The sequence below is a fragment of the Nicotiana tabacum genome, chromosome 4 (genome assembly GCF_000715075.1).
Source record: "Nicotiana tabacum cultivar K326 chromosome 4, ASM71507v2, whole genome shotgun sequence".
Lineage (NCBI taxonomy): Eukaryota > Viridiplantae > Streptophyta > Magnoliopsida > Solanales > Solanaceae > Nicotiana > Nicotiana tabacum.
In genome coordinates, this window is record NC_134083.1 from 141,599,436 (window position 1) to 141,625,909 (window position 26,474).

Genomic DNA, 26,474 nt, shown 5'->3' on the forward strand with positions numbered 1-26,474 from the left:
CAGCGATTATGATCAGCATGCCTCTTCATCCGTTTTTGGGCTTTGACAAGATAGCTCTGCACTATCTACAAATTTTGCTTCTATTGTTTTGAGAAGCTAGCAGCCCGAGGGGATTTTGACATGTTTGGTGCGTTCACAGTGTGTGGGAGTAGCGGTTGCTGTCCGGTAACAATTTCAAAAGCACTTTTGTTATTACTTGAGCTCTTTTGTGAATTGAAACACAGTTCAGCAACATCCAGAAGCTTCACCTAGTTCTTCTGCGATCCGGTCACAAAATGCCGGAGATATTCCCCTAGCATGCCATTGAATCGCTTCGTCTGGCCATCAGATTGCATATGAAAACTTCAGCTATGACTCAATTTTGACCTGAGACACTTAAAGAGTTGGGTCCAAAAGTTTCTAGTGAAGCGTGAGTCACGATCACTAACAATGTCTTTAGGTAGGCCCCAATATTTGACGATATGAGAGTAGAATAGTCGAGCTGTATCTTCTGCTGATATATATTGTGGGGCTGCTATAAAGGTAGCATACTTGGAAAACCGATCCACCATAACCAAGATAGTTGTGAGATCTCCGACCTTGGGCAATCCGGTGATGAAGTCCAGGGAAACGCTTTCCCAAGGTCTTTTTGGGACAACTAGTGGTTCCAAGAGCCCTGTCTGTGTCAAACGGTCTGACTTATCCTTCTGGCATACTAGACAAGTCTTCACATACTGAGCGACGTCATCGACCATTTGAGGCCAATAATATGCACGGCGAAGCAATGCCATGGTGCGTTCCTCACCGGGATGACCGGCCCACAAAGTATCGTGGCATTCCGCCAGAAGAGCCCTTCGTAGATCTCCTCCTTTAGGAACATAAAGTCGGTTCCCTTTCACTTTTAGGAAACCATCTTCGGTGTAGAACTGGCGAGTCTTGCCCTATCCTACCAAATCAACCAAATATTGTGCAGCAGGATCCTTGATGAGTAGATCCTGTATCTGGTCTTTTATGGTGGTGGTTACTTCGCTTCCCCATAGGGAGGCGAGTACATACACCGATGCTAGATCAGCTCTCCGACTGAGCGCATCAGCAACATGATTGGTCTTCCCACTTCGGTACTCCAAGTTGAAGTGAAATTCCGCTAGGAGTTCCTGCCACCTAGCTTGTCGACCATTTAGCTTTGGCTGGGTCATGAAATGGCTAACGGCTGTGTTTTCTATGTTGACCACGAATGGGGCTCCCGGTAGATAATGCCTCCAAAGACGTAAGCAATGAACGACAGCCAATAATTCTTTCTCGTGGGCGGCATAGCACCGCTCTGCATCCTTCAGTTTTCAGCTCTCGTACTCTACGGGATGTCCTTCTTGTAGCAATACTCCACCAAGTGCATAGTCGGAGGCATCCTTTTGTACTTCGAATGGCTTGGCCAAGTCAGGGAGGGCCAAGACTGGGCTACTAGACATAGCCATTTTCAATGCGTTGAAGGCCTCTGCTCGCTTGGGGCCCCAATCCCAAGGTGTGACCTTCTTGAGAAGTTCTGTCAGCGGCACTGCAATGAGGGAGTAACGTTTCACAAAATGCCGATAGAAGTTTCATTGGCCAAGGAACGACCTCAAGGCATGGATATCCTTAGGAGGCGGCCATTCTGTGATGGCCCGAATCTTCTGTTGGTCCATCTTGATCCGCCCTTCCTCGATGACATGTCCGAGGAAGTGAATTTGTTTCTGAGCAAAGGAGCACTTGGATAGCTTCACATATAATTCATGCTCCTGCAATCGGGCTAGGTCCTTCCGCAAGGGCTCCAGGTGTTCATCCAGTGTCTTGCTATATACCACAATATCATCCAAATAAACCACGACGAATTCATCAATGTATTCTCGGAAGACTTGGTTAATCAAGGTGCAAAATGTGGCTGGCGCGTTAGTCAAGCCAAAGGGCATAACCAGGACGTCATACGACCCATATCTTGTCACACAGGTCATCTTGTGCTCATCACCCTCTGCAATCCGAAATTGCCAATAACCTATCCTCAGGTCTATTTTGGTGAACACAGTCGCACCACCAAGTCTATCAAACAAGTTTGCCATTAGCGGAATAGGGTACTTGTTTTTCACGGTGATTATGTTTAGAGCCAGGTAATCTATGCAGAGTCGTAAACTACCATCATGTTTCTTTTGGAATAGCACAGGGGACCCGTATGGGGACTTGGAGGGCACGATGATCCCTGTGTCTAGCATTTCCGTCAATTATCTCCGAAGCTCGGCGAGTTCGGGTTTTGACATTCTGTACGGTGCCTGAGCAGGTGTCTTCGCACCTGACACCAACTCAATCTCATGGTCCACAGTTCGCCTAGGCGGAAGATGCTTTGGCATGTCTTGTGGCATGATGTCTTCAAATTCCAGAAGCAACTCCTTCACGGGTGCAGGAATGGGACCCGAGGAGCGTTCTATATCTTCCATACAGAGGGTAGCCAGGAACGTGGGTTCATGTCTTTTTACCTCCTTCTTCAACTGCAAGGCCAAGATGTTCTCGGCGGCCATCTTCATGGGAATGCACGGAATAATGCAGGGCTTAGCCCTATTTTCTCCCATCATCAGTAGCAAGTCTGCATACGGTGCGGGCATGATGTTGGTCTGTCTCAGGAATTCCAACCCCACTATCAACTCGAAGTCATCTATGATCACCACGCACAGGTTGAACTTTCCTTCATAAGGGCCAAGTTCCACTGGTACTTCTTTGGCTATTCCACCCACTGGCTGAGGTGGTGAATTGATAGCCTTGACACGACCTTTGCCCTTTCCTACAACTAGGCCAAGGCGCTCCACCTGAGTCGAGGCTAAGTAGTTGTGGGTAGCACCCGTGTCTATCATCACCCGAATGGGCTTGCCATTTACCTTTATGTCGACGAACATTAAGGTCCTCTCTTGATGAGGAGGAGTCCTCTCGTTTGCCTTCTTTTTCCCTTTCTTGGCAATTGGACAGGGTCCTTCTTCATACAGATACTAGTACTGGTTCCCGCTAGGGGTTCAGAAATAGAGCCAACAATTGCATTGAATGCACCTACTGGTTCGGTCTGGTCCGCATCATCGGCATTGTCATCCATCCCATCCTCAAAATCTTGATGGGCGTTCATCTGTGCATGTGGGCATTCATTATTCCAATGTGATCCGCCGTAATGACGGCATCCTGAGGGGGGTTTCCTCCCCCGATCATTGTTGTTAAATGCAGCGCTAGTACTGCCTGAGGAGGGAGCCTTAGATTTTATTGTACTCCGATCTCCTCCACTTCTACTAGGGCCACCAGTGTTTGGCTGGCCTCCTTGGTATCCTCCTCGGACAGGTTGTTAAGGCCTGTCATTCCGAGCTTCCACTTGATAATCCCCAAGGCACTCTGCTGCTTGGATCGCCTTAGGTAACGTGTCTACCCTTTGTCTTTGCAACTCCATGCAGGCATAAGGTTTCAACCCTTCCAGGAAGGTGAAGAGTTTTTCTTTGTCCCCCATGTCGCGGATGTTCAGCATGAGCGCAGAGAATTCCCGCACGTAATCCCGCACTGATTTGGTCTGGCGGAGCTCCCGTAGCTTTCTCCTAGCATTATACTCAATATTTTCGGGGAAGAACTGTAGGCGTATGGCTGCCTTCAGTTCTGCCCATGTCTCGAGGGCATCTTCACTAGCCTTGATGGCTTCGTATTTCACCCGCCACCAGATTTTGGCATCACCCTGAAGATACATGGTAGCAGTTGCTACCTTCTTAGCTTCTTCTCGGCCCCCCACGGCATCGAAGTATTGTTTGATATCAAAGATGAAGTTTTTCACTTCTTTGGCATTCCGAGCTCCACTGTATGGCTTTGGCTCAGGAATTTTCAGATTTTGGGCCACAGGGGCAAGGTTCACAATACCCTCGATTTGGTTTCCACCTCCTCGAAGCAAGCCTTGTAAAGCAGCATTGACAACGTTGAGCTGGCCTGTCAAGTTGTCTATAGTTTGTTGCATGGCAGTCACCCTGTCTGCCTCTTGTGCCCTGTTGGCTAAATCCTTGGTGCGCTCCTATTGGAGGACCTCGAATTTACCAAAAATTTTGGCTGCCTCTGTGGCTGCCGTTTGCCGGTCTCTTTTAGAGTCGCGACTGATATTTTCTATGTCAACTTCGGCCTGGATCAGTCTGCGGTCCAGGTCGTCCAACCTTTGTATTAGGCTGGTCTTTAGGTCAGGCACCATTTCCACGATGGGCCGTAATGCGTCAACCGTTCCCTCAAGGGTCGCGATGAAAATCCCCATAATTTACCATGATCAGAAATGGTAATAATTGCAATGTAATCCCTCGTCCGATGTCGAGCCTAGGATCTGATACCAACTGTTACGCGGCGCATTCCTGAAGTTCCTTGGAAGGGCGACGTAAGGCTAAGCAACCGATGTCAGTACGATTGTTGTCCGCCAACTGAGGTCTCCTCCGTACGCTAGAGTAGATTGTCAGTGCTGTACGGAAAAACCAATGTCATGATCAATTGTGAGAGAGAAGAAAAGAGAATTGAGAATGAAAGAAAGCTTGATTGCATTGAATGAAAGCTATTACAGAAAAACAACACGATGTCGGGGGGAGGGGGAGGGAGGAGGGGGGAGGGGGGAGACACCAGTATAGAGAATTGTTTGCTTGCTTGAAAGTTTGATTGCTTGGTCCCCTTAATAATGCTTAAAAAAATAAATCAAAGTTACATGACTAGACCTATGAAAGCTGAAAAATCATACTGAAAGAAAATGCAGTAAAATTACTCTATATTTACAATGAAAAGGACTTAGTCTTCTACAAAGCAGAAACAAGTCTGTTGGCAACAACTTTGTCTTTAGCATCAGGGTCTGCGCGCGTGGCATTATCTGTGCACGCGGCGCTGTTGGCATCTGCCTGTGGCTGGGCACTGGCGATGGCTATCGGTGGGGCGACAGAGGCACATGCGCGCTTGTCACTTGGAGCTGCCGAGATCACGGGGCCGACCGTGGTGCTGGGCGTTGGGAGGCTTGTCAGGACGCCACAGGGCGCGTCCAATGGGTCATGGGGCATGACTGGAAAGCCGCCCATGACATAGGTACACATTGTAAGACAAATTAAAATGTGCGATAATGGGTAATAAAAATTAGATTTCATACTTATTTATAAAGATAAAACTATGGGTTTAGTTAAAAGAAAATATGCACGATTTGATATGCTAAGGAAAATAAATTCAAGCAAAAAAGAGGAATGAGTAGGCAGGTTGTGTAATTCCCTCAAAAAAAAATCAGCACAAATATTTTGTCCTACCCTCGCTCCCAGTCCCTCGCAAAGAAAGGGAAAGGTGGGTGGGTGGGTGGGTGTGGGGGATGAATTAGTTAGTTGATGCATCTGCATTTTTTTGCAATTTTTAATGTTAAGTACTAATAGCATAGCTTAATACACTAGAAAGCACATGCATTTGTTTATTCAGGGATCGAACAACTTTAACCTTTTCAATTATAGAGGGTAAAAATAGCTATCATGTTTCTTTCCGTCACATTTTTTTTTTTTGGAATTTTTTTAAAGTCAAAAACATGTTCAATCCTTGTTAATTCCAATTACAAAAGAAAATGAATTAATTGGATGGAACTCTCTTATTCTATAACTCATCTATACATGCAGTTACCTACCACCAGAACTATACGTTACCTGCGTATTTTTAAAAGGATTACATCGAACACAATGTTAATGAGATAATGGTACAAAATCAAAGTAACCTCTTACTAATTTTTAATGGGCCAAGCAAATACTCTAAATGATAATTAACATGTATTAAAAAAGTAATTTAACACATACTATTACTTAAGTTATACTCTCTTAGTACCAAACTTATATTGGGGTGTTCGTGATTTAATTTGAATCATTTTTTTATCGCAAAAAGAAACTAATCAATTGTACCTGATTACTGAATAATAAACCAAATCAAACCATCATAATGTATTTTTTTGTTTATACTAAGCTTTCATATAGAAGTATGACTCAACTATAAACTTTTCACAAGTTCTTTTGAATGATTAACAAAGCTGGATGAAAAAAAAATCAAACAGAATAATAAAATGAGCCGTAACGCCAAACAATTCTAAATCGAATGAACCTCGATAAATTAGTCATAGTTTGTTTTAGTTATCGAATTCATAATTAAATATTTATATATATTTAATAAAAAATTTAATATAAATATAGAATTGAAGCAAAACTAGATTTGTCCATTCTAAGGGTATTTTTGGTCCTTTCCCTGCAACAAAAAAAAAACGTTATTAGTCACAGCTGTTTTTGGCGTGTCATACTTGCTTTCCAAAAGTGCGTCCATTCAAGGAATTCATAAACCAACCGTGGCCTCGTGAATACGGTCTTTCTTATTCTTGTGTTCTTCCTAGTTCAAAATCTGTCATTCACGATTCAAGAAAGCATTCTCTGTCGTTGTTCTTCAAATGCCTCAAGAAAGAACCAAACCCATGGAGAAGAATCCTCAATTTCGTCCCTCTGACACTGATCTGATAATGCAATTGTTGAAATTTGTGGCTGGAAAATGCTTACCAACTGAAGAATTGATTGTCTATGCAGATGTTTACAGCAAAGAGCCATGGCAATTAATTGGAAACATGAATTCCAAGAAAACCCATTACTTTCTCACTCAATTGAAGAAGAAGAAGCCCACTGATGCCCGATTCAACAGAACTACTGGTAATGGGACTTGGACACAGCAGAATAAAGGCAAGCAAATTCTTGATGAAGATGATAGTCTGATTATTGGGTATAAAAGAAGCTTGACTTACAAGCACAAGAAAGACTCCTCTTTGAATGGCCGCTGGTTGATGATGGAGTATTTCTTGGCTGACTATCTTCTTCAGGAGTTGAAATCTGACGAAGCTAAACAGTTTGTAATCTGTGCGATTAAGAAGAACCCCAGATCAGAAATCAGAGGAAACAATGCTGCTACTGTTGTAGAGTATAAGAGGTTCATCGATCGTGTCTTGCAAGAAGGGGTTCATCGCCAAACCTCAGGACCCTCAGAACAGAGTACTGTGATTTTGTCTAAGAACAGTCCTTTGATGTTGGTTCAGACTGATTCTGATGGATTCTTTGGAGTGCTGAACGTGGAAAATCAAGAATGCTGTTATCAGGAAGGTGATGAGGAGGAAGTTGATTGGGAATCTATATTGGATTTTGGGGATCATGGTTCAGTGCAGAATGACTTGCTTTACTGATTCTGGAAAATTGAAGTTTGGTAGATTTCTGAAAAGGATATTTTTTATTCTTGAGTTTCTTTGAAATCCAAGATGACTTTTTTTTTTGATTTTGGGTACTTTTTGTTAGGATATCTGTGAAATATTAGGGATTTAGGAGCATGATTCTGACATTGACTTATTGGATATTTAGATTATGTTGGTGTTAATTAACAACCAACACATTTTTCATCATCGATTATGTGCAATGTAGATGATGTTGTCATTTTCTCGATGTCTCTGTAACTCTTAAGAGTTCATTCTTATTGTTTATAATGAAAAGTTCAATTATGAAAGATGCTCTTTTTTATTTTGCTTTTGCTTATTTGCCGATGTCCAATTTCTTTGATCTGTTTGACATTTTCTCTTGATGTTCTGTTTTGTGTTCTGCTGTTTAAAGAATTTTGTTGTTTCACTGTTTTTGGGTTGTTGGTATAGGATTACTCTTCGTATGATCTGTAATATCAAGCTGCTAAAAGTAAGACAACAAGAGCAAATAAGAGAAGTCGGATTAATTTAGTACCTTAACAAAAACTTTCATTTGTAGCAATGAGTGTAGGAGGCTTGATGATGAGTCTTAAGAAGTGAAAACAGAATGCACAGGCCATTGATGTTGAGCTATGCATTTTTTGGCATCTGAAAGTAATATTTCCTCAAGTTCACTCTCCGTTAACAACATCAAATTCGACAATTAGTCATTTCTGTATGTCTTGTTGGCTAAATGGCTAACTTATGGAATGTTTTTTTCTGGTACACTTCATTTGTGCACTCTATTTTACCATAAGTTGTTTCGCTGGTTGCTGTATATGCTATTTCAGCTTCTTCTCAGCAACAATTTTATAAAGTCAATATTTCCTCCAAAGTAGCTTATATTAGATGGACTCTCTCTATCTTTCCCACCCCCAATCCCCATCTCTACATCCTTACTTATTAAACCATTTTCTCCAACTTCTAGCATTAAATTTGAAAGCAGATTCATGTCATGTTTCTTTTCTATAGGGACCTAAAATAGGTGCCTGAAAGAGAATAACATACAACCTGAAACATTTAAATTCAGAAAAGGGATGTGGAAATCTTAGCGGTTTAAAGTGGAGGAGAAAATAGATAAAGTATGTGATTTGGATGAAGTGTAATGAAAGAGTTAAAAAAACTAGGTATCTGTGTTGGACACTGAAAGGGTATTTAATGACACAAGTCCTCCATTTTACAGTGATGATTAGCTATGCTTTCCTAATGCATTGTCTAACCATTTTATGGCACCATTCAGTTGTACACTTTACTTTTCTTCTATAGTATGCTCCTGCATTCAGAGTCTCAAGCTATTGCATTTTCATATTCCTGTATCCGACGAGATATTATAAAGATCCAGTAAGATATTTCTTTAGTCTTTGAACTGGTTTTTTATGCACCAAACAACTTAAATCCGATTCCAAGGTAACATGTAACAAGGATAAAGGTGAACAATTACGTTGAAGCAGAGCAAAAGTCTCATTCGCCATTCTAATGCCTCCAGCTTTGGTCATACTGTAGAAATTAAGACAAAAATGCAGTGAACACAAAGCTTTTGTTGTCCGCTTCTTCTAACGTGAATCATGATGGTGCTGCCCTATAGTTTAGCTCTTGATGGTTTATAGGCCCAAAACAGTTCCAAAAGCCCTTTTCTTCTTTTGAACTAATGTTTAACTCTGAATTATTCTAATCATAATGCTTGTTGTTAACATGAAGTAGAAATTTGCAGTTATTAGGCGGTGTAAAAGATCCAACGTGGGAGATATAGTTGGGAGCAAAACGGAATGGCTTCTCTGTTCAAGGTTATATGAACGCCTCAGTGTTCTTGGCTTTTCCCTTGTGCTGTATACATGGGATGTTGGTTCAATAAGCAATTTGTCCATTGATTTAATGTTTTATGTTGTATCTTTCTTTGTGTTCTCGTGGATTGTGCTAATTCTGGTCGGTGGGGTGTGGGTGGGGTGGGGTCTGTGGGCTGCTCCCACTCTGAAGGAGCATTTAAAAGACATGTTATAACTATACTAGTCACTAATCCTTTAATCCTTGTATAATTTTTCTTCTTAGACTTTCTCTGTTATAGAGGGTGGTTGAGGAAAGATGCAGTGAGAATCAAATACTTTGACGAGCAATGCGTGACAAACCCTGGTGTTATGAGGAGCTAACATCTCAGTCTGTCATTCACGGTTTCCCTATTTAACTCGAAAGTTTGTAGTTTAGAAAGGAAGATACATCTATGCCTTTCTTTATTTTAGTATAATTTTCGAAAATGCAGCAGAGTAGTCAAAAGCGAAAAGCACAAAAAGATTCGAAGTCTGCTGGAGCTTTAAGTGCAATTGAAGTGTGGAAAAAAATAAAAACTGAAATGTATTGCAAAAAACATGTAACTATAAACACAAATAATAATTATTTGGACAAAAGAATGGAAAATATATCAAGCTATATATATGATGTTGTGCCCTTAAAGACAGCCCATTGGTGAAGGTGCACATGCCTAACCCCTTGGCACCTACTCTAAATCGCCAATTAACTGAGGCAAAGTGCACAAACTGGGCTTCACCGAGCTTCAGGGCTTAAGCGCACTTTAAGCAAACCTTAACAACACTGAAGTGAAGTAATTGAGATTCCTGGATATCCAATGGCATTTCATGAATATTTAACATAAAGAGATTGTGGTGTCCGAGGTGTCCTATGTCCTTTCTTACTCTAGGTTTTAATTTGCTTTTATCTTTTAACATTTGATCTGCTTCTTTTTCTCTCTCTTAGGATTTAGCCAAGATTTCAGCATATAGGGATAGAAGGTTTCCAGGAACACAAGAAGAATTTGAAGATGCTTTGCTAAAGTTGACAACTGTTTATGTGGGGAACATGTCCTTCTACACAACAGAGGAGCAAGTGTATGAGCTGTTCTCTCGTGCTGGAGAGATTAAAAAGATAGTGATGGAACAGGATAAGAATTCCAAAACTCCTTGTGGATTCTGCTTTGTAATGTATGGCCTGAACCTTGCTTTCAATCTCCAATTTCTTTCATTTGTGTTGCTAACTTTCGACTGTATAACTTTTTCTCCAATTGTGTTACGCCTGCTCCAGCTTTAACCAGTTCCCTTTGGTTCTATATTGTCTACTTATTCAGTAAGGGTATTGATATTATGTATTTGGCATTTGTTCATGCCACCTGATGTATATAAGAATCATGTTCGCCTTCTCTACTCCTACAAGTATCGAGACAACTCTTATTCGCGGTGTCTTAAGAATTAGATGACACGTTTACAGTCCCGAGGATTAAACTATGTACTCTGGTTGAAAGGAAAGAAAGAAGAACTTCAAAGCTACAAAAAAGGAACAGTAGCGAAATTGCAGCTGTAAATTGCTACAACAATTTGAAGATGAAGAAAGAGAGAGCTAAAAAATTTTGGAATTCTATTTTCATTCTTATACATTTAAGATGCTTTTTACAATATAAAAGAGGTAGAATTACGTTCACATAATAAGCAAAATATTGCACACAAAACTAAGCACATATGTGGCTCACTAACTACCACCCATTTTACCCCAAAAGATTTGTCTAATACAAAACCCAAAAAAATATCTACTGAAATGTGGGAGTTTCTAGAGAAATCTTAATTGGCTAACACTCCTCCTTAAGATTTTTCATTGGAACTCCTTGCAACATTCTTTGAAACTCAAACTTGTTGGTGGGAAGAGCCTTGGTTAAAATATCAGCTTGTTGCTCTTCACTGCTGCAATGCACAAGCTTAACTTCACCATTCTTCTCAGCATCTCTTAAAGCATGAAATCTGATGTTGATATGCTTCGTTCTTCCATGCTGCACTGGATTTTCAGCCATTGAAATGGCTGATTTGTTGTCCACATAGATCACCGTCGGTTCTTTTGGCAACAGATCCAATTCAAACAAGATCTTTCTCAGCCAAATTCCTTGATTTGCAGCAGTTGCAGCAGCCACATACTCGGCTTCCGCTGAAGATTGAGCTACAATGTCTTGCTTCTTTGTGCTCCATGAGAAAATGCCTGAACCAAAAGAAAAAGAGTAACCAGATGTGCTTTTGTAATCATCCACACATCCACCCCAATCACTATCTGAATAGCCGATAAGAACTCCATTCTCCACGCTTCGATACCAAATTCCATATTCAATTGTCCCTCTAATGTATCTCAACACCTTTTAGCAGCTCCAAAATGCTTAATGCTTGGACTTTGCATATATCGGGACAACAAACTAGCAGCGAACATCACGTCTGGCCTGGAAGCAGTAAGATACAATAGGCTCCCAATAAGACTTCTATAAAGTTTTGGATCTGCCCTCTCTTCGCTATCATCCTTCATCAACTTTTCATTCACAACAAGTGGAGTTGCAACAGGTTTGCACTTTTCAAGCTTGAACCTTTTTAACAGATTCAAGGCATACTTCTTTTGGGACAAGAAAATTCCTTCAGAAGATTGAGCTATCTCCATTCCCAGGAAAAACTTCATCTCTCCTAGATCAGACATCTCAAAAACTTTTAACATTTCATTTTTGACTTCTTGAACCGCAAGAGGGTCTTCACCTGTGATCATCAAATCATCAACATAAACTGATATCACAATCAACTTCCCATCAGCTTGCCTTTTGAAGTACAAAGTAGGCTCATTTAGGCTTCTGTTGAAGCCTTGAGACAGCAAATGAGTATCCAGCCTGCTATACCAAGCTCTTGGAGCTTGTTTAAGACCATAGAGAGCTTTTTTAAGCTTATATACCTTGTCTTCTTCACCTGCAACTGTAAAACCTTCAGGTTGTTCAACATAAATGTCTTCTTCAAGCAATCCATTAAGAAATGCAGATTTGACATCCAAATGGAAGATTTTCCACTTGCATTGTGCGGCAAGCGCCACAAGGAATCTTACTATCTCATGCCTTGCAACAGGAGCAAACGTATCGCCAAAGTCCACTCCAGGCTGCTGAAAATAGCCTTTAACTACAAGTCTAGCTTTATGTTTGAAAATGGAGCCATCTGGATTGAACTTTGTTCTGTAGACCCATTTAACACCGATAACATTCTTCTGCTCTGGCCTATCAATCAACTCCCAGGTATCATTTTTATTGATCATGGCAAGTTCCTCCTCCATTGCTGAAATCCAGACTTCCTGACATGCTGCTTCTTCATAGGAGGATGGTTCAACTAGAGCAAAATTGCATTGCTCGTAGACTTCTGCTAGTGATCTAGTCTTCAAAATAGGAGAATCAGTAGTCATATCAACATCTGAATTGTGTTCTATTCCAGCATTAGGACTAGAGGAAGCATCACTCTTCTGCAGATTTGGAGTTGCAATTGGAGTACTCTCACCTTGTTTCTTCACAACAGTATCTCGATCCCAGTCGTAGTGGCTAGACTCCTCCACTACAAGATCTCTGCTGACAAACACCTTCTTGCTGCTAACATTGTACACTTTATACCCTTTTGCAACTGTGCTATAGACCAATACACAATTCTGCCTTGCTATCTAATTTGCCTCTCTTAGCATCATGAGCATGTGCATAGCACACGGAACCAAATACCTTCAAGTGTCTTGCAGATGGCTTTATACCCTTCCATGCTTCAAATGGCGTCATGCCTTGGACTGCTCTAGTTGGTAATCTATTTAGCAAATAAGACTGCGGTATTGACCGCTTCAGCCCAAAAATATTTAGGCATCTTCTTTTCTGCCAACATACATCTTGCCATCTCCATCACTGTTCTGTTCTTCCTCTCAGAAACCCCATTCTGTTCTGGAGTGTAGCTAACAGTGAGTTGTTGTTGAATACCCAAATCTTTACAATATTTGCTGAACTGATACGATGTATATTCACCTCCATTATCTGACCTTATATACTTCAACCTGCAGCCACTCTCCCTTTCTACCATTGCCTTGAATTCTTTGAAAACAGAAAACACTTGAGATTTGCTGCTTAGAAAGTACACCCATGTCATTCTAGTTAGATCATCCACAAAGAGAATAAAGTATTTGTTTCCACGCAAAGAGGCCGTCCTCATTGGTCCACATAAATCTGTAAGAACCAACTCTAGCTTTTCCTTAGCCCTCCAAAGACTTCCTTTAGGAAAGGATCGTCTATGCATTTTACCAAATTGACATGAGTCACAAACATCTCTGCACATATCAATTTTGGGTACATCAAGCACCATAGCCTTTGATTGCATATACACCAATGAACTAAGGTTGTAATGACCAAACCTTTTGTGCCAAAGCCAGGTATCATTGAATTAAACATTAAAAGAGCAATGATCAACATAATAGCATCAAATTCGAAAAGAATTGTCAATCATGCTAATTTTAGCTACTTCACATCCTTTAGGATCATAAATGACACATTTTTTATCCTTGAAATTAAGAGAATAATTTTTATGAAGCAACTGAGCAACACTCAACAAATTTTGAGTCAAGTTTGGCACATAAAGAACATCATGGATGAGCTTCATACCTTCGTCACAAGGAAATTTTACTGACCCTCTACCTTGAGCTTGCACCAATGCACCATTTCCAAGCTTCACTTTAGTTCTATCAGATCTATCCAAGGTGACAAATAGATTTTCATCAATCGCCATGTGCCTTGTGCAGGCACTATCAACATACCAATTACATCCGTCAACATGTGATGTGTGCGACGCCATGAAAACCTCCTCCTCTGATTTTCCAACTTGGTAATCATCTGCGAAATTTACTCGTTGGGAAGACTGACCACTTTGATTTTGCTTTTGCCTGCAATTCCTCTCAATATGCCCATACTTCTTGCAATATCTACATTGAATTGGAGGCCTCTTTGACTTTTGCCAACAATTCTTCTCCAAGTGGTTTGTCTTCTTACAAATACCACAAGGTGGAAATTTTCCTTTTCTTGACGAATCACCTTGGTTTTCACCAGATTTTACCTCTCCAGAATTATCGAAGAAAACTTTTTTGCCTTCCTTCCGTTGCTTGAATTTATGCCTTACTTGAAAGGCATCTTCAACAATCCCTTCACTTCTCATAGTCACTCTTTGCTCTTGGGCATGCAATTTAGAGATCAGTTCAGCTACTGTAAGAGTAGTCAGGTCACAAGACTCTTCAATAGCTGAGATTTTTGATTCAAACTTGTCCGGAAGGCTGACCAAGATCTTCTCTACAACTTTCTGATCTGGAAAGTTTTCACCAAGTATTCTTATCTGGTTCACAATCTCCATTAGCTTGGAAGAGTATTCTTTCACACGATCTGAGTCCTTCATCTTCAAAAGCTCAAACTCCCTGATTTTAGCTTGTGATATAACGAATAAGAGGGTGAGCTTCAAATCTTTTTTCTCTGTTGTTTGTCCCCTCTTCGGTTTTAGTGATATTTGTTGTTGCAATATGACGTTTTCTTTTGCTGCAGGAGAAGAATCCACGTTTCCGTGAGAGTGGTGATTCTGATGAAGCGGCGTACTTAGTTTTATTTCCAGATGTAGATTGCTAGGAGAAGAGTGTGTTACTTAAAAAGAGTTGTAAGACCTGCTCTCAGCAAGTTCCTTTGCAATTTGTGCTTACACAATTAAAATGCCAATTAACATATTGTACGTCAGAAAGTATGTTAAAACGTATTTACACTTAAGAGTAATCGTTGCTTCTTCAACTCTCTTATTTTTACCTTCTTTTGTTTGTATTTCTGATGGTGTCATTGATGAAGCTGATCCCTCAATGTACCCTAAAGTATCAATTTGTCTAGCTTTATATATTAAAAGCGATCAAATCCGTGCTTAACTTAAGTAACCCTTTACTTTTGACCACACCCCCCAAAAAATGAAAAACGGGTAATGTTATTCAATGTTGTTTTTATACTCTCTATACTCTCTAGCTGACTGACGAGGGCAGAGAGATGTTAATCTTTTGCTATTAGTAAGCATTCTCCTAGTTTTGACCTAATAAGCTTTCTTTACATTAAGTTAGACATTCAAAACTGTTAGGATTGGGAAACCGGGTAGTGCGTAATTTAGTCAAACAACGTTATAATGATAATAACAAAGACAATGCAAGTTGATAATAACGGCAATTAAAGAAGATAAAGAAGACACAAATTTAACGTGGTTCGATCAAGGTTACCTATGTCCACAAGCGGAGAGAAACAATTTCACTATACCAACAAGAGTACAAAATTAGAGTAAATACTCTAATTACCAAATACCCCAAGAGAATAACCTCACAAGATCACTCCAAAGAAAGGGTTCACACAAGTATTTCCCAACACTCACTCTCTTACAAAATACTCTATAATGAAATAAAGAAGGAGAAAGAAAGACAAGAGTGAAAAGCTCTTGAATTTGTGTGTTTTCAAATGAGGAGAAACTCCTCTATTTATAGCAAGAAATCCTTGGCCTAATAATGGATATTATGTCATGGCAAATGTCATGATCCACAAATTTGTTATAATGGATATTATATCATGGCAAATGTCATGAACCACAAATTTGTTATAATGGATATTATATCATGGCAAATGTCATGAAAATTTGGCCATATTACAAATCTCCACCTTGGCCTAATTTCGGCTTATATATAGTAAATTTGCTCCACCTTCTCTGCAAAAATCCCAATGGGCAAAATCATTCTTCATAAATGCCAATCAAGTTGAGGCAAAGCTTGAACTTGGACAATGGAAGAGGTTTTGTGAACATGTCAGCAGGATTGTCTCTAGTGTTGATCTTCTGAAAAGAGACTTTTCTTTCAGCAATGGTTTCTCGGATGAAATGATACTTTATATCAATGTACTTCGTCCTCTCATGATACATTTGATCTTTAGTCAAGTGAATGGCACTTTGACTATCACAGAAAATGGTAATACCACTTTGGTGTAAACTGAGTTCCGCAAATAGACCCTTCAACCATAAAGCTTCTTTGATCGCCTCGGTCACTGCCATATATTCTGTTTCGGTAGTAGATAAAGCTACTACATATTGTAATGTAGCTTTCCAACTAATAGTGCAACCACCGATGCAAAATACATAGCCTGTCAGTGATCTTCTTTTGTCAGGATCACCTGCATAATCTGAGTCTACAAAACCAATCAAAGTGTTATTATTTCTCCCAAACTCCAAACATGTATTTGAAGTACCTCGCAAGTATCTGAGAATCCATTGCACAGCATGCCAATGTGCTTTACCAGGGTAAGCCATATACCGGCTTACCACGCTCACTGCTTGTGAAATGTATGGACGTGTACAAACCATTGCATACATAATAGTGCCGACTGCACTGGAATAAGGAACCTGTGCCATGAACCTCTCTTCTTCCTCTGACTGCGGGGACTGAGCAGCTGATAACTTAAAATGAGCATCAAGAGGGGTACTAACTTGTTTAGCATCTTTCATGCCAAACCTCTCCAAGACTTTCTCCAAGTACTTCTTCTGGGTCAGAAATAGCCTGTTGCTTCTCGATCTTTTGATCTCCATGCAAAAGGATTTTCTTAGCTGCTCCCAAATCTTTCATCTCAAATTCACTTTTCAGTTGACTTTTCAAGTTATGAATTTCTGTTAAATCCTTAGCAGCAATGAGCATGTCATCAACATATAATAATAGGGACACAAATGAACCATCATTTAACTTCCGGAAGTAAACACAACTATCATACATGCTCCTAGAATAACCATGACCCAACATAAAGGAATCAAACCTTTTATAACATTGTCTTGGAGACTGCTTTAATCCGTATAAGGATTTCTTCAACAAGCAAACATGATCTTCTTTTCCTTCAATTTCAAATCCTTCGGGTTGATGCATGCATATTTGTTCCTCAAGTTCGCCATGTAAGAAAGTTGTTTTAACATCAAGTTGTTCTAATTCCAAATCATACATGGCAACGAAGGCAAGCAAGACACGAATAGAGCTATGTTTAATAACAGGTGAGAAAATATTATTAAAATCATCTCCTTGTACCTGACTATAGCCCTTTGCAACTAATCGTGCCTTATACCTCGCATCTTCAACCCCTGGAATTCCATTCTTTTTCTTGAAGACCCATTTGCAACCAACAATTCTTTTTCCTGATGGCGGCTTCACAAGAGACCAAGTACCATTCTTGTGGAGAGACTCAATTTCTTCATTCATTGCATTCAGTCACTTGGTTGAGTCAGCACCAGAAACTGCTTCTGAATATTTTGATGGTTCTCCAATTTCTTCCGTTTCTTGTGCAACTTAAAAAGCAAATGCAACATAATCTCCAAACCTTAATGGTTGTTTACCTTCTCTTCTTGGTCTATGTTTGGCTATAGAATACTCCTCTTCTTCTGGTTCAACTTCAGGAGTCTCAACTTCAGGAATTTCAGCTTCTGTCTCTACTTCAGGAGTTTTAACTGTATTTTGCTCCAAATTTGATGAGCTTGGCTCAAAAGGAATGCCAATCTCAATCTCCACCCGGTTCTGTGTACTCTTTCCTTTATCTGTATTACAAGAACTAGAAGACTCTTTTCTAGAATGTAACATAGAGGATTCATCAAAGGTTACATCTCTGCTAATTATAAATTTTGGTGCCGTGGGATCAAGATACCATAGTCGGTATCCTTTCACTCCAGATGCATACCCAAGGAAAATGCACTTTTTAGCCCTAGGATCTAATTTTCCATCATTTATTTGCATGTATGCAGGGCAACCAAATATCTTTAAATCAGAATAATTAGCAGGAGTACCTGACCACATTTCCTCTGGAGTCTTAAAGTTCAAAGGTGCAGAAGGAGCTCGGTTGACACTATAACAAGTTGTAGAGATAGCTTCTGCCCAAAAGGCATTTGTCAACCCAGCATTTGAAATCATGTAACAAGTCCTTTCCAAAAGAGTTCTATTCATCCTTTCTGCCACACCATTTTGCTGAGGTGTCATTCTCACAGTACGATGTCGAGCAATTCCTTCATTCTTGCAAAATTCGTTGAATTCATCATTACAAAATTCCAAGTCATTATCTGTTCTAAGCCGCTTAACCTGTTTTCCTGTTTGCTTCTCAATCAAAGCTTTTCATTGTTTGAAATTTAAGAAAACATCACTTTTATTTTTCAGGAAATAAACCCAAACTTTCCTTGAATAATCATCAATGAAAGTTAACATATACCTGGCACCACCTTTTGATGGGGTACGTGAAGGACCCCAAAGATCTGAATGAATGTAATTCAAAGTACCTTTTGTTCTATGAATCGCTGGAGATTTGAAGTTGACTCTTTTCTGCTTTCCGAACACACAATGTTCACAGAACTCCATATTTCCGGTACTTTGGCCACATAAGAGACCTCTTTTACTGAGGATGAAAAGACCTTTTTCACTCATATGCCCCAATCGCATATGCCACAATTTGGTGATGTCGGAATTTGATTTATCTGATATTGAAACTGCAGCAGCACCTGTAACAGTAGATCCCAAAAGAGTATACAACGTACCAGATCTGCGTGCTTTCATGATCACAAGAGCACCATGAGAAATTTTCAAAACTCTACCTTCACCTGTGTACTTGCACCCAAGAGATTCTAGAGTGCCTAAAGAGATGAGATTTTTCTTCAAGTCAGGAACATGTCTAACATCGGTGAGAGTTCTCACCACACCATCATGTATTTTGATTCGGACTGTACCTTTTTCAATAACTTTGTAGGCAACATTGTTGCCCATCAAGATAACTCCACCTCCAATAGATTTGTATGTGGTAAATAAATCCCGACTGGGACACATATGATAAGAACAACCCGAATCTAAAATTCACTCATTGTTAGATTTGAAACTATTATTAGTTGCTAAAAAATTAGTTTCCTCAGTCTCATCAGCAGCTACACTTGATTCGGCAGTGTTAGTATTTTTGTGCTCATTTTTGTTTTCTGTATGTTTTTCTTTGTTTTTCAATTTAAAGCATTCAGAAATAATGTGACCTTTCTTATGACAATATTTGCACATGACATTTCTGTATCTGGATTTTGACCTTGATTTAGGTTTCTCACTACTTGAATCTTTCTTATTGGATCTACCTCTTATGAATAAGCCTTCCCCTTGGTTCCCACTAGTTTCCCCAGTAATATCTCTATCTATTTGTTCTTTTGATTTCAAAATAGATTTGATATCTTTATAAGAGATATTATCCTTTCCATAAAGCATAGTATCTCTTATATGCTTAAACGACTGGGGTAAGGAAACAAGCAATAACACAACTTGATCCTCATCGTTGATTTCATCATCTATGTTACTTAAATCCATAAGAAGAGAACCAAAAGTATCAAGATGTGTAAGAATAGAGGTACCTTCAGCCATACGAAAAGTGTAGAGTTTTTGCTTTAGGTAAAACCTATTTTCTACTGTTCTTTTCATATATAGGGTTTTAAGCTTTTCCCATATGCCTTTGGCTGAGCTTTCTGCTGTAACTTCATGCAAAACCTCATTTGAAAGATTTAAAATAATACATGCTTTTGCCTTTTTGTCTATGACGGCAAACTCCTCGTCCTTCATTTTATCCGGCATCTTCTCCTTTCCTTGCAGTGCCAAATCTAAGCCATCCTGAATTAGGATAGCTTCCATCTATAATTACCATATTTAGAAATTTTCATTTCAGTCAAATTTCTCAACATAAGACTTTGTTAGAGTCATTTTGGCTTTTTAAACTAACCCGGTTAGATCTGGCTCTGATACTAATTTGTTAGGATCGGAAAATCGGGTAGTGCGGAATTTAGCCAAACAACGTTATAATGATAATAACAAAGACAATGCAAGTTGATAATAACAGCAATTAAAGAAGATAAAGAAGACACAAATTTAACGTGGTTCGGTCAAGGTGACCCACGTCCACAAGCGGAGAGAAGCAATTTCACTATACCAACAAGAGTACAAAAGAGAGTACAAAATTAGAGTAAATACTCTAATTACCAAATACCCGAAGAGAATAACCTCACAAGATCACTCCAAAGAAAGAGTTCACACAAGTGTTTTCCAACACTCACTCTCTTACGAAATACTCTATAATGAAATAAAGGAGGAGAAAGAAAGACAAGAGTGAAAAGCTTTTGAATTGGTGTGTTTTCAAATGAGGAGAAACTCCTCTCTTTATAGCAAAAACTCCTTGGCTTCATAATGGATATTATGTCATGGCAAATGTCATGATCCATAAATTTATTATAATGGATATTATATCATGGCAAATGTCATGAACCACAAATTTGTTATAATGGATATTATGTCACGACAAATGTCATAAAAATTTGACCATATTACAAAATCTCCTTTATTATTAAGAGGTGGTAGATGTTTAGGACTAATCAGAGTCTTTGATGTTCCTTTATCAAAGCCAAGTATTGCTTGAGAACTAATGTCATTACTAAAAGCTGGAGCTCAGGTCAATCGCAGAGCTAGAAAGAACTTCTAGAGTGTAGAAAGATTGTTGAACATCATATGGTTTGAAAAGTTAATACTGGAACCTCTTTATTCTCGTGGGATAACTGGACAGGACTGGGTCCTCTTGCTATGTTACTGCAGCCAGGTACTAAACCTGGTAACTCGTAGGTGAAGGAATTCATTCAGGGTAGCAGTTGGAAACTTCAGCACTGGATTGAAAAAATACAAGAATGTTTATGCAAAGTTCAGGGCACTGCAATTCTCTGCTTCAAGGAAGCGGATTCAGTAGCTAGCAGACATTCTATTTAGAGCCTGTTTGGAAAGCAACCTAGGATTGGATTTGGGTGTAGTTGGGTGTAATTATACAGTTTTGCATGCTTGTATGGCCAAGTAATTACTTGGTTAGCATGAAATTGAGTGTAATTAGAGAGGTGTTATTACACACTCCAATTCTCATTTACTTTTTAATTTCTTTTCTTTTTATTTTTATTTTAATTTATTTCTTTATAACTTTTTATTATTTCCATTATTTTAATTTTTTTCATTTTTTTATTTTATTTTTACTTTTGAATTTCTTTTTAAATTTTAAAATATATTTTTCTTGTACATTATTTATCTTTTATTTCTCTACATTTACTTATTGTGAGGGCCAAGATCTCTAGTTCTGTTCTGGAATCAAAACAAAAAATCTAACTAAATAGGCATTCCATGTAATTGCTCGTATATTTTATTTCTTATTTTTTTGAGCAAAATTTATTTATAGCCATTAGGTCCAAACTCATATCACCTGGTAGCCACAAAATGACCCCATACAAGTCATAGCCTAAAAACAATAATAAGGGCTATTTTTCTTTCTGCTCCTCCAGTCCCTCACCCCACATTACTGGAAATCAGAGCTGGAAAATCAGACGAAGCTCTAGGAATGAAGTTTTCTGGGATGCTCATGATTAGTCCATATTTCCGGGGAGAAAAACCTATTGGTATAGAGGTTTATGATCCAAGAAAAATAATGGTGGATAAATGGTGGGAATTTGTTTGTCCATCAAATAAAGGAAATAACGACCCTTTGATCAATCCTTTTGTTGATGAAGCACCAAAACTTGAAGAAATGGCTTGTGATAGGATTCTTGTTTGTGTTGCAGAAATGAATATTCTGAGAGATAGAGGGATATTGCTTCCCTCTCTGGTTCCTGTTTTGTACCCCTGTTCTAGTGCTGCCATATCTTGGTATAGTGACTACACAACTCTTTGTCCGGTTCATTACCTCTTTTCTAACATTCTCCGGTATTCTGAGAGTGTACCGGTCCAAATTCTCCCCCGGTACCACTAACGAGTGGCCGGTCGAATGTGACCTGAACTTGTTAAACATCCTTGGCCTTATTATTGTGAAGTGGACCTATTGGTTTTGTTCATTACCGTTCTTTGATTTTTGTTTCAATGAAAATGTCAGCAGTTTCTTAATTATAAATTTCTATACAAAATAGTCTATATACGTTGGATAGATAAGGTTAAGATAAAAGAATAATATATACACTTTTATACATCATACAACAGTCTATACACGTTAGATAGATAAAAGTGCTCCGGATATAAAATATATACAAAATAGACTGTCACTATACAAAATATATACAAAATAGACTGTCACTATATAAAAAATATACAAAATAGACTGTCACTATACAAAATATATACAATAGACTGTCACTATATAAAATAGATTGTCATTATACAACAAATATACTAAATAAACTGTCATTATACAAAATATATACAAAATAGACTGTCACTATATAAAAAATATACAAAATAGACTGTCACTATACAAAAATATATAAAATAGATTATCACTATACAAAAAATATATAAAATAGACATTTCGGGCTATTAAATGTAATATGTTGGGCCGGAGGGACATTTTGTGTCAATGAAAAAAAAACATGGGCTATTAAAATTTTGAGGGGCTATAGAGGGTCATTTTCTCTAATTTTTTTTTATTTTCTTCATTTAGCATACTGCGTTATTATTCTAGTTTTTGACATTACACCTAATATTAGAAATAATGAGTCATTAACAAACTTGGCATATAATAAGTGATTTCATTAAAGTAGAATTTTATTGTTGAATGAGGTTATAAAGTTATTATGTTTGCTAATCTTAAGTTGTATTGGAACTTAATTTTATTATTTTGAAATTTGACATACGATAAAGTATTTTTTTGTTTTGAAAATTGTGTTATATTTATGGTTCCAATTTACTTGTTTTAGTAGTATTGGCTTGTTATTTCACATAGCATGTTGTTTAGTTTTTAGTTACAATTGATAGATTAGTTTTATTAAATATTTGAATAATTTTATGACATTATATTTATAAATATTAATTTATTTTATCAAACATACATTCCATGATGTTCTTACAAAATATATATTTTTAGTTTTTACAATTAATTAAACTAAATATATTTAAGTTGAAAAATATATATCAATTATTTTTACAATATTAGTTATAAATATATGATTGTTAATTAATGTATAATCAAGAAAAAATATGTATCTTAAATACCAAATCTAATATCATTTATACTTATAAAAAATTATTATAGACACATATTTATTATATTAACTTTTAAGTTTTGATAATTACTTTATTTACAATTTAATCTAACTGTGTAATTACACTTATGCAACCAAACAGTACACTTGTAATTATACTGTAATTATGTTATAACAAACAAACAGATCATCGTAATTACTATATTGTGTAATTACTAGGCTATGTAATTACTATCTTAATAATTACCCAATTTCAGACACTGGTTGGCTTTCCAAACAAACCCTTAAGGAATGATCCATAGTTGGATATACTGGAGTATATCATGGCATACGAAGCCTACTACAGCTACAATGGTTGCTTTCAGGCCAGACAAAATTGGACTTGCAAAATTTAGAATAAGAAAGAAGAAAAAGGGAATAGGCTAAGCCAAATGTGAAAAAATAATGAATCTCTACCACTATTGTGAGATTCAATATTTGTTCACTGTCAATTCTTTTGAAAGCTTCCATTGTTAATGAGGAAACCCCTCAACTTTCTTTCTTATTTTCATCCTCTTAAAGGAGTGATTATGTCATTCCTTACTTTCTGAAAGGTTGTTGTCACAATCCAATTTTATCTATAGGCCGTGATGGCGCCCAACGTCGCCGCTAGGTAAGCCAACGGTGAACTAGCCATGTATTTATTCCTTTTTAACAATTTTGAAATAGTGGATTTTTACTTGTTAAGTAAGTAAGAGGTGAAAATTTAAAACAATTTAAGCGTAAACTAATATAAGAACAAGTTTGGTGAAGTAAATACTCAAAAACCATCAAATGTCTATTAGCATAATTCCAAGACCCGGTGTGACAAGTGTATGAACTACTAGTAAAATATATAAAACACTAAACTACTGTCTGAAATGGAGTAGACAGACAACAAAAGCAAAAGAGAGACTCCAGGTGCTGCAGCACGGACTAGGGAAGCATCTCACCACTAAGTCTCGAAGTATCAGGGGTGTGCGTCGGGATAACTACTAGATGCACCTGCCTCAGAACCTGCATGATTAGTGCACAAGTGTAGCGTGAGTAAATAAATAACATGTACCCAGTAAGTATCCAGTCTAACCTCGAAGAAGTAGTGACGAAGAGTTGACATCGACACTTACTATGGGCCAACAATAAAATACAGGAATTCTAAACAGGTATAGGCCATGGAAACAATAACAATAACAGAATGTCAAACAGTAAGTAAATGACCAATTAACTGATAATAAATTTCAAAATCTCTGACCAACATCTTTAACTCCAAATCAATTTCTGTCATTTAATATATTTACAACCTCTTGAGCCATAAAGTAATAGCAAGTGAAATCAGGCTCCGAGTATTATTACGCACGATTTATGCCGAGGTCGTACGACCCGATCAAAAAATATATATATTGTGTGCACTGCCGAAAGTCAAACAACACGAACCATAGATACATCTATTACACTGCCGATGCGAACGGCCCGCTCCTATGAGAATAGGGAAGTTTACCTCGCTCGCGGAAGTACTTGCGGCGCGAGAGGACATGGATTTCTCAGAGATATTAAATATTCATCAATTCTTCCCCAAAATAAGAATTCTAAATTGGAAAATTTTCAACTTTAAAGTCTCTAGTCTCGGTCCTATTCAAGATAATTAATATACATAACGAATATGACAGTACAATTAAAGCATGATGTAAATTTAAGACTACCCGGACATCTCATGAAATATAGCTACGCATGGACTCTCGTCACCTAGTGCGTACGTAACTTCCCACACAAATAACTCATAATAATATACACCTAAGGGGATGAGTTCCCTCTTATAAGGTTAGGCAAGAGACTTTCCTCGTTGTCAAGCTCACTTCCAGTCCACAAATGCACTCTAAGTCCTCAACTTGGTTCCAAACAACCCGAAACCAAATATTACATAAATAAATCAATATATACTCAAAAGTTAATAATATAACTATTAGAGTAATTACCCAACCCTAATTGAAAGATTCCTAAAATTCACCCCCGGGTCCATGTGCCCGGATTCAGAAAATTTTTGTAGATTATTGTTACCCATAACCTTACAAACTCAAATATATCATTTTCACCCAATTCCATAACCATTTTCGTGGTTAAATCCCCCTTTTATCAAAACCCTAGGATTTTTTTAATCTAAACCCATAAATTTTACAATCTTACATGTTAAAATCTACCTATAATTTATGTATTTAACTTATATTGGGTAGGAATTACTTACCTTCAATAGCTAGGTGGAAATCCCTCTCTAAAAAGCTCCAAAAATTGGCCAAGAAGTGTAATGAATGAACCAAAATGGCCTAAGTCCTGTAATAAATGGACCTCACTGCCTCCAGCGTTTTCGATTCTGCGGACCATGGGCCGCATATGTGGCGATGCACCTGCGGAAAATCCATCATAGGTGCGATCCTAGCCTAGACCGACTTTCTCCGCTTCTGCAGATGGGTGCCCGCTTCTGCGGAAAGTGGAGCGCACCTGCTGTCCACGCCTGGCCAACCTCTTCTCGCACCTGCGACCTTTCTATCGCAGAAGCGAGGTCACTTTTGTGGAAGTTCCTACTCTTCTACGGGCCACTGACCACTCGCCCCAAACCATTTCTGCGGCCAAGAGCTCGCACATGCGGCCAAAAAACTCAAAGGTGCAGGCATACCAGATCTAGTGCACCAGCCGCTCTTTCAAGCCTAAACTCGAACCGTGCATTTCCCAAGTAGCACCCGAGGCCCCCGAGGCCTCGTCCAAACATACCAACAAGTTCGTAAACATAAGATGGACTCGCTCAAACCCTCAGAACTCGTAAAATAATATCAAAATTAAGAATCACACTCCAAACCAAACCGAATCAACATATGACCTTCAAGTTCTCCCAACTCGCTCCCAACGCGTCGAATCATACTTAAACTACTCGGAATGATCCCAAATTTTGCGTGCAAGTCTTAAATCACCATGCCGAGCTATTCCTAGGCTCAGAATTCAAAATGGACCTCGATAATATTAAAACCTACTTCAAAACCTCTTTCAAGCCTAAACTTCTATGTGAAACGCCCCCGGGTCATCCAAAACCCGATCCGAACACACGCCCAAATTCAAAATCATCATGCGAATCTATTGGGGACCTTCAAATCCTGGTTCTTGGGTTATTTACTGCAAATATTGATCCAAGTCAAACTTAACCCCTTTTAAGCCAATATTAAGGAACTAAGTATTTCGATTTAAACCCGAACCCTTCCAAACTCTAGCAACCCATCCCTGCAAGTTATAAAATATTAAAATCACATACAGGGAGTCTTATTTAGGGA

The 26,474-nt window shown here is 38.4% G+C and overlaps 2 protein-coding genes across 2 annotated transcripts; both read left to right on the forward strand.

Moving 5' to 3' along the window:
• The first annotated feature begins 6,285 nt into the window (after positions 1–6,285).
• LOC107782143 (NAC domain-containing protein 41) lies at positions 6,286–7,469 on the forward strand. Its single transcript, XM_016602988.2, has one exon. It carries the CDS (start codon positions 6,440–6,442, stop codon positions 7,214–7,216), a length of 777 nt encoding a protein of 258 aa, XP_016458474.1. The 5' UTR covers positions 6,286–6,439; the 3' UTR covers positions 7,217–7,469.
• A 1,489-nt stretch (positions 7,470–8,958) lies between these two features.
• LOC107782144 (nuclear cap-binding protein subunit 2-like) lies at positions 8,959–14,876 on the forward strand. Its single transcript, XM_016602989.2, has 3 exons — positions 8,959–9,045; positions 10,007–10,230; positions 14,640–14,876. The coding sequence occupies exons 1-3, from the start codon at positions 9,028–9,030 to the stop codon at positions 14,692–14,694; spliced, it is 297 nt and encodes a 98-aa protein (XP_016458475.2). The 5' UTR covers positions 8,959–9,027; the 3' UTR covers positions 14,695–14,876.
• Positions 14,877–26,474: the final 11,598 nt, after the last annotated feature.

Excerpts from the sequence above, each read along its gene's own strand:
- LOC107782143 (XM_016602988.2), top strand. The coding sequence starts at position 6,440 with ATGCCTCAAGAAAGAACCAAACCCATGGAGAAGAATCCTCAATTTCGT.
- LOC107782144 (XM_016602989.2), top strand. Across the intron at positions 10,231-14,639 it reads TGTGGATTCTGCTTTGTAAT|GAGAAGAATCCACGTTTCCG; the intron begins GTATGGCCTGAA and ends CTTTTGCTGCAG.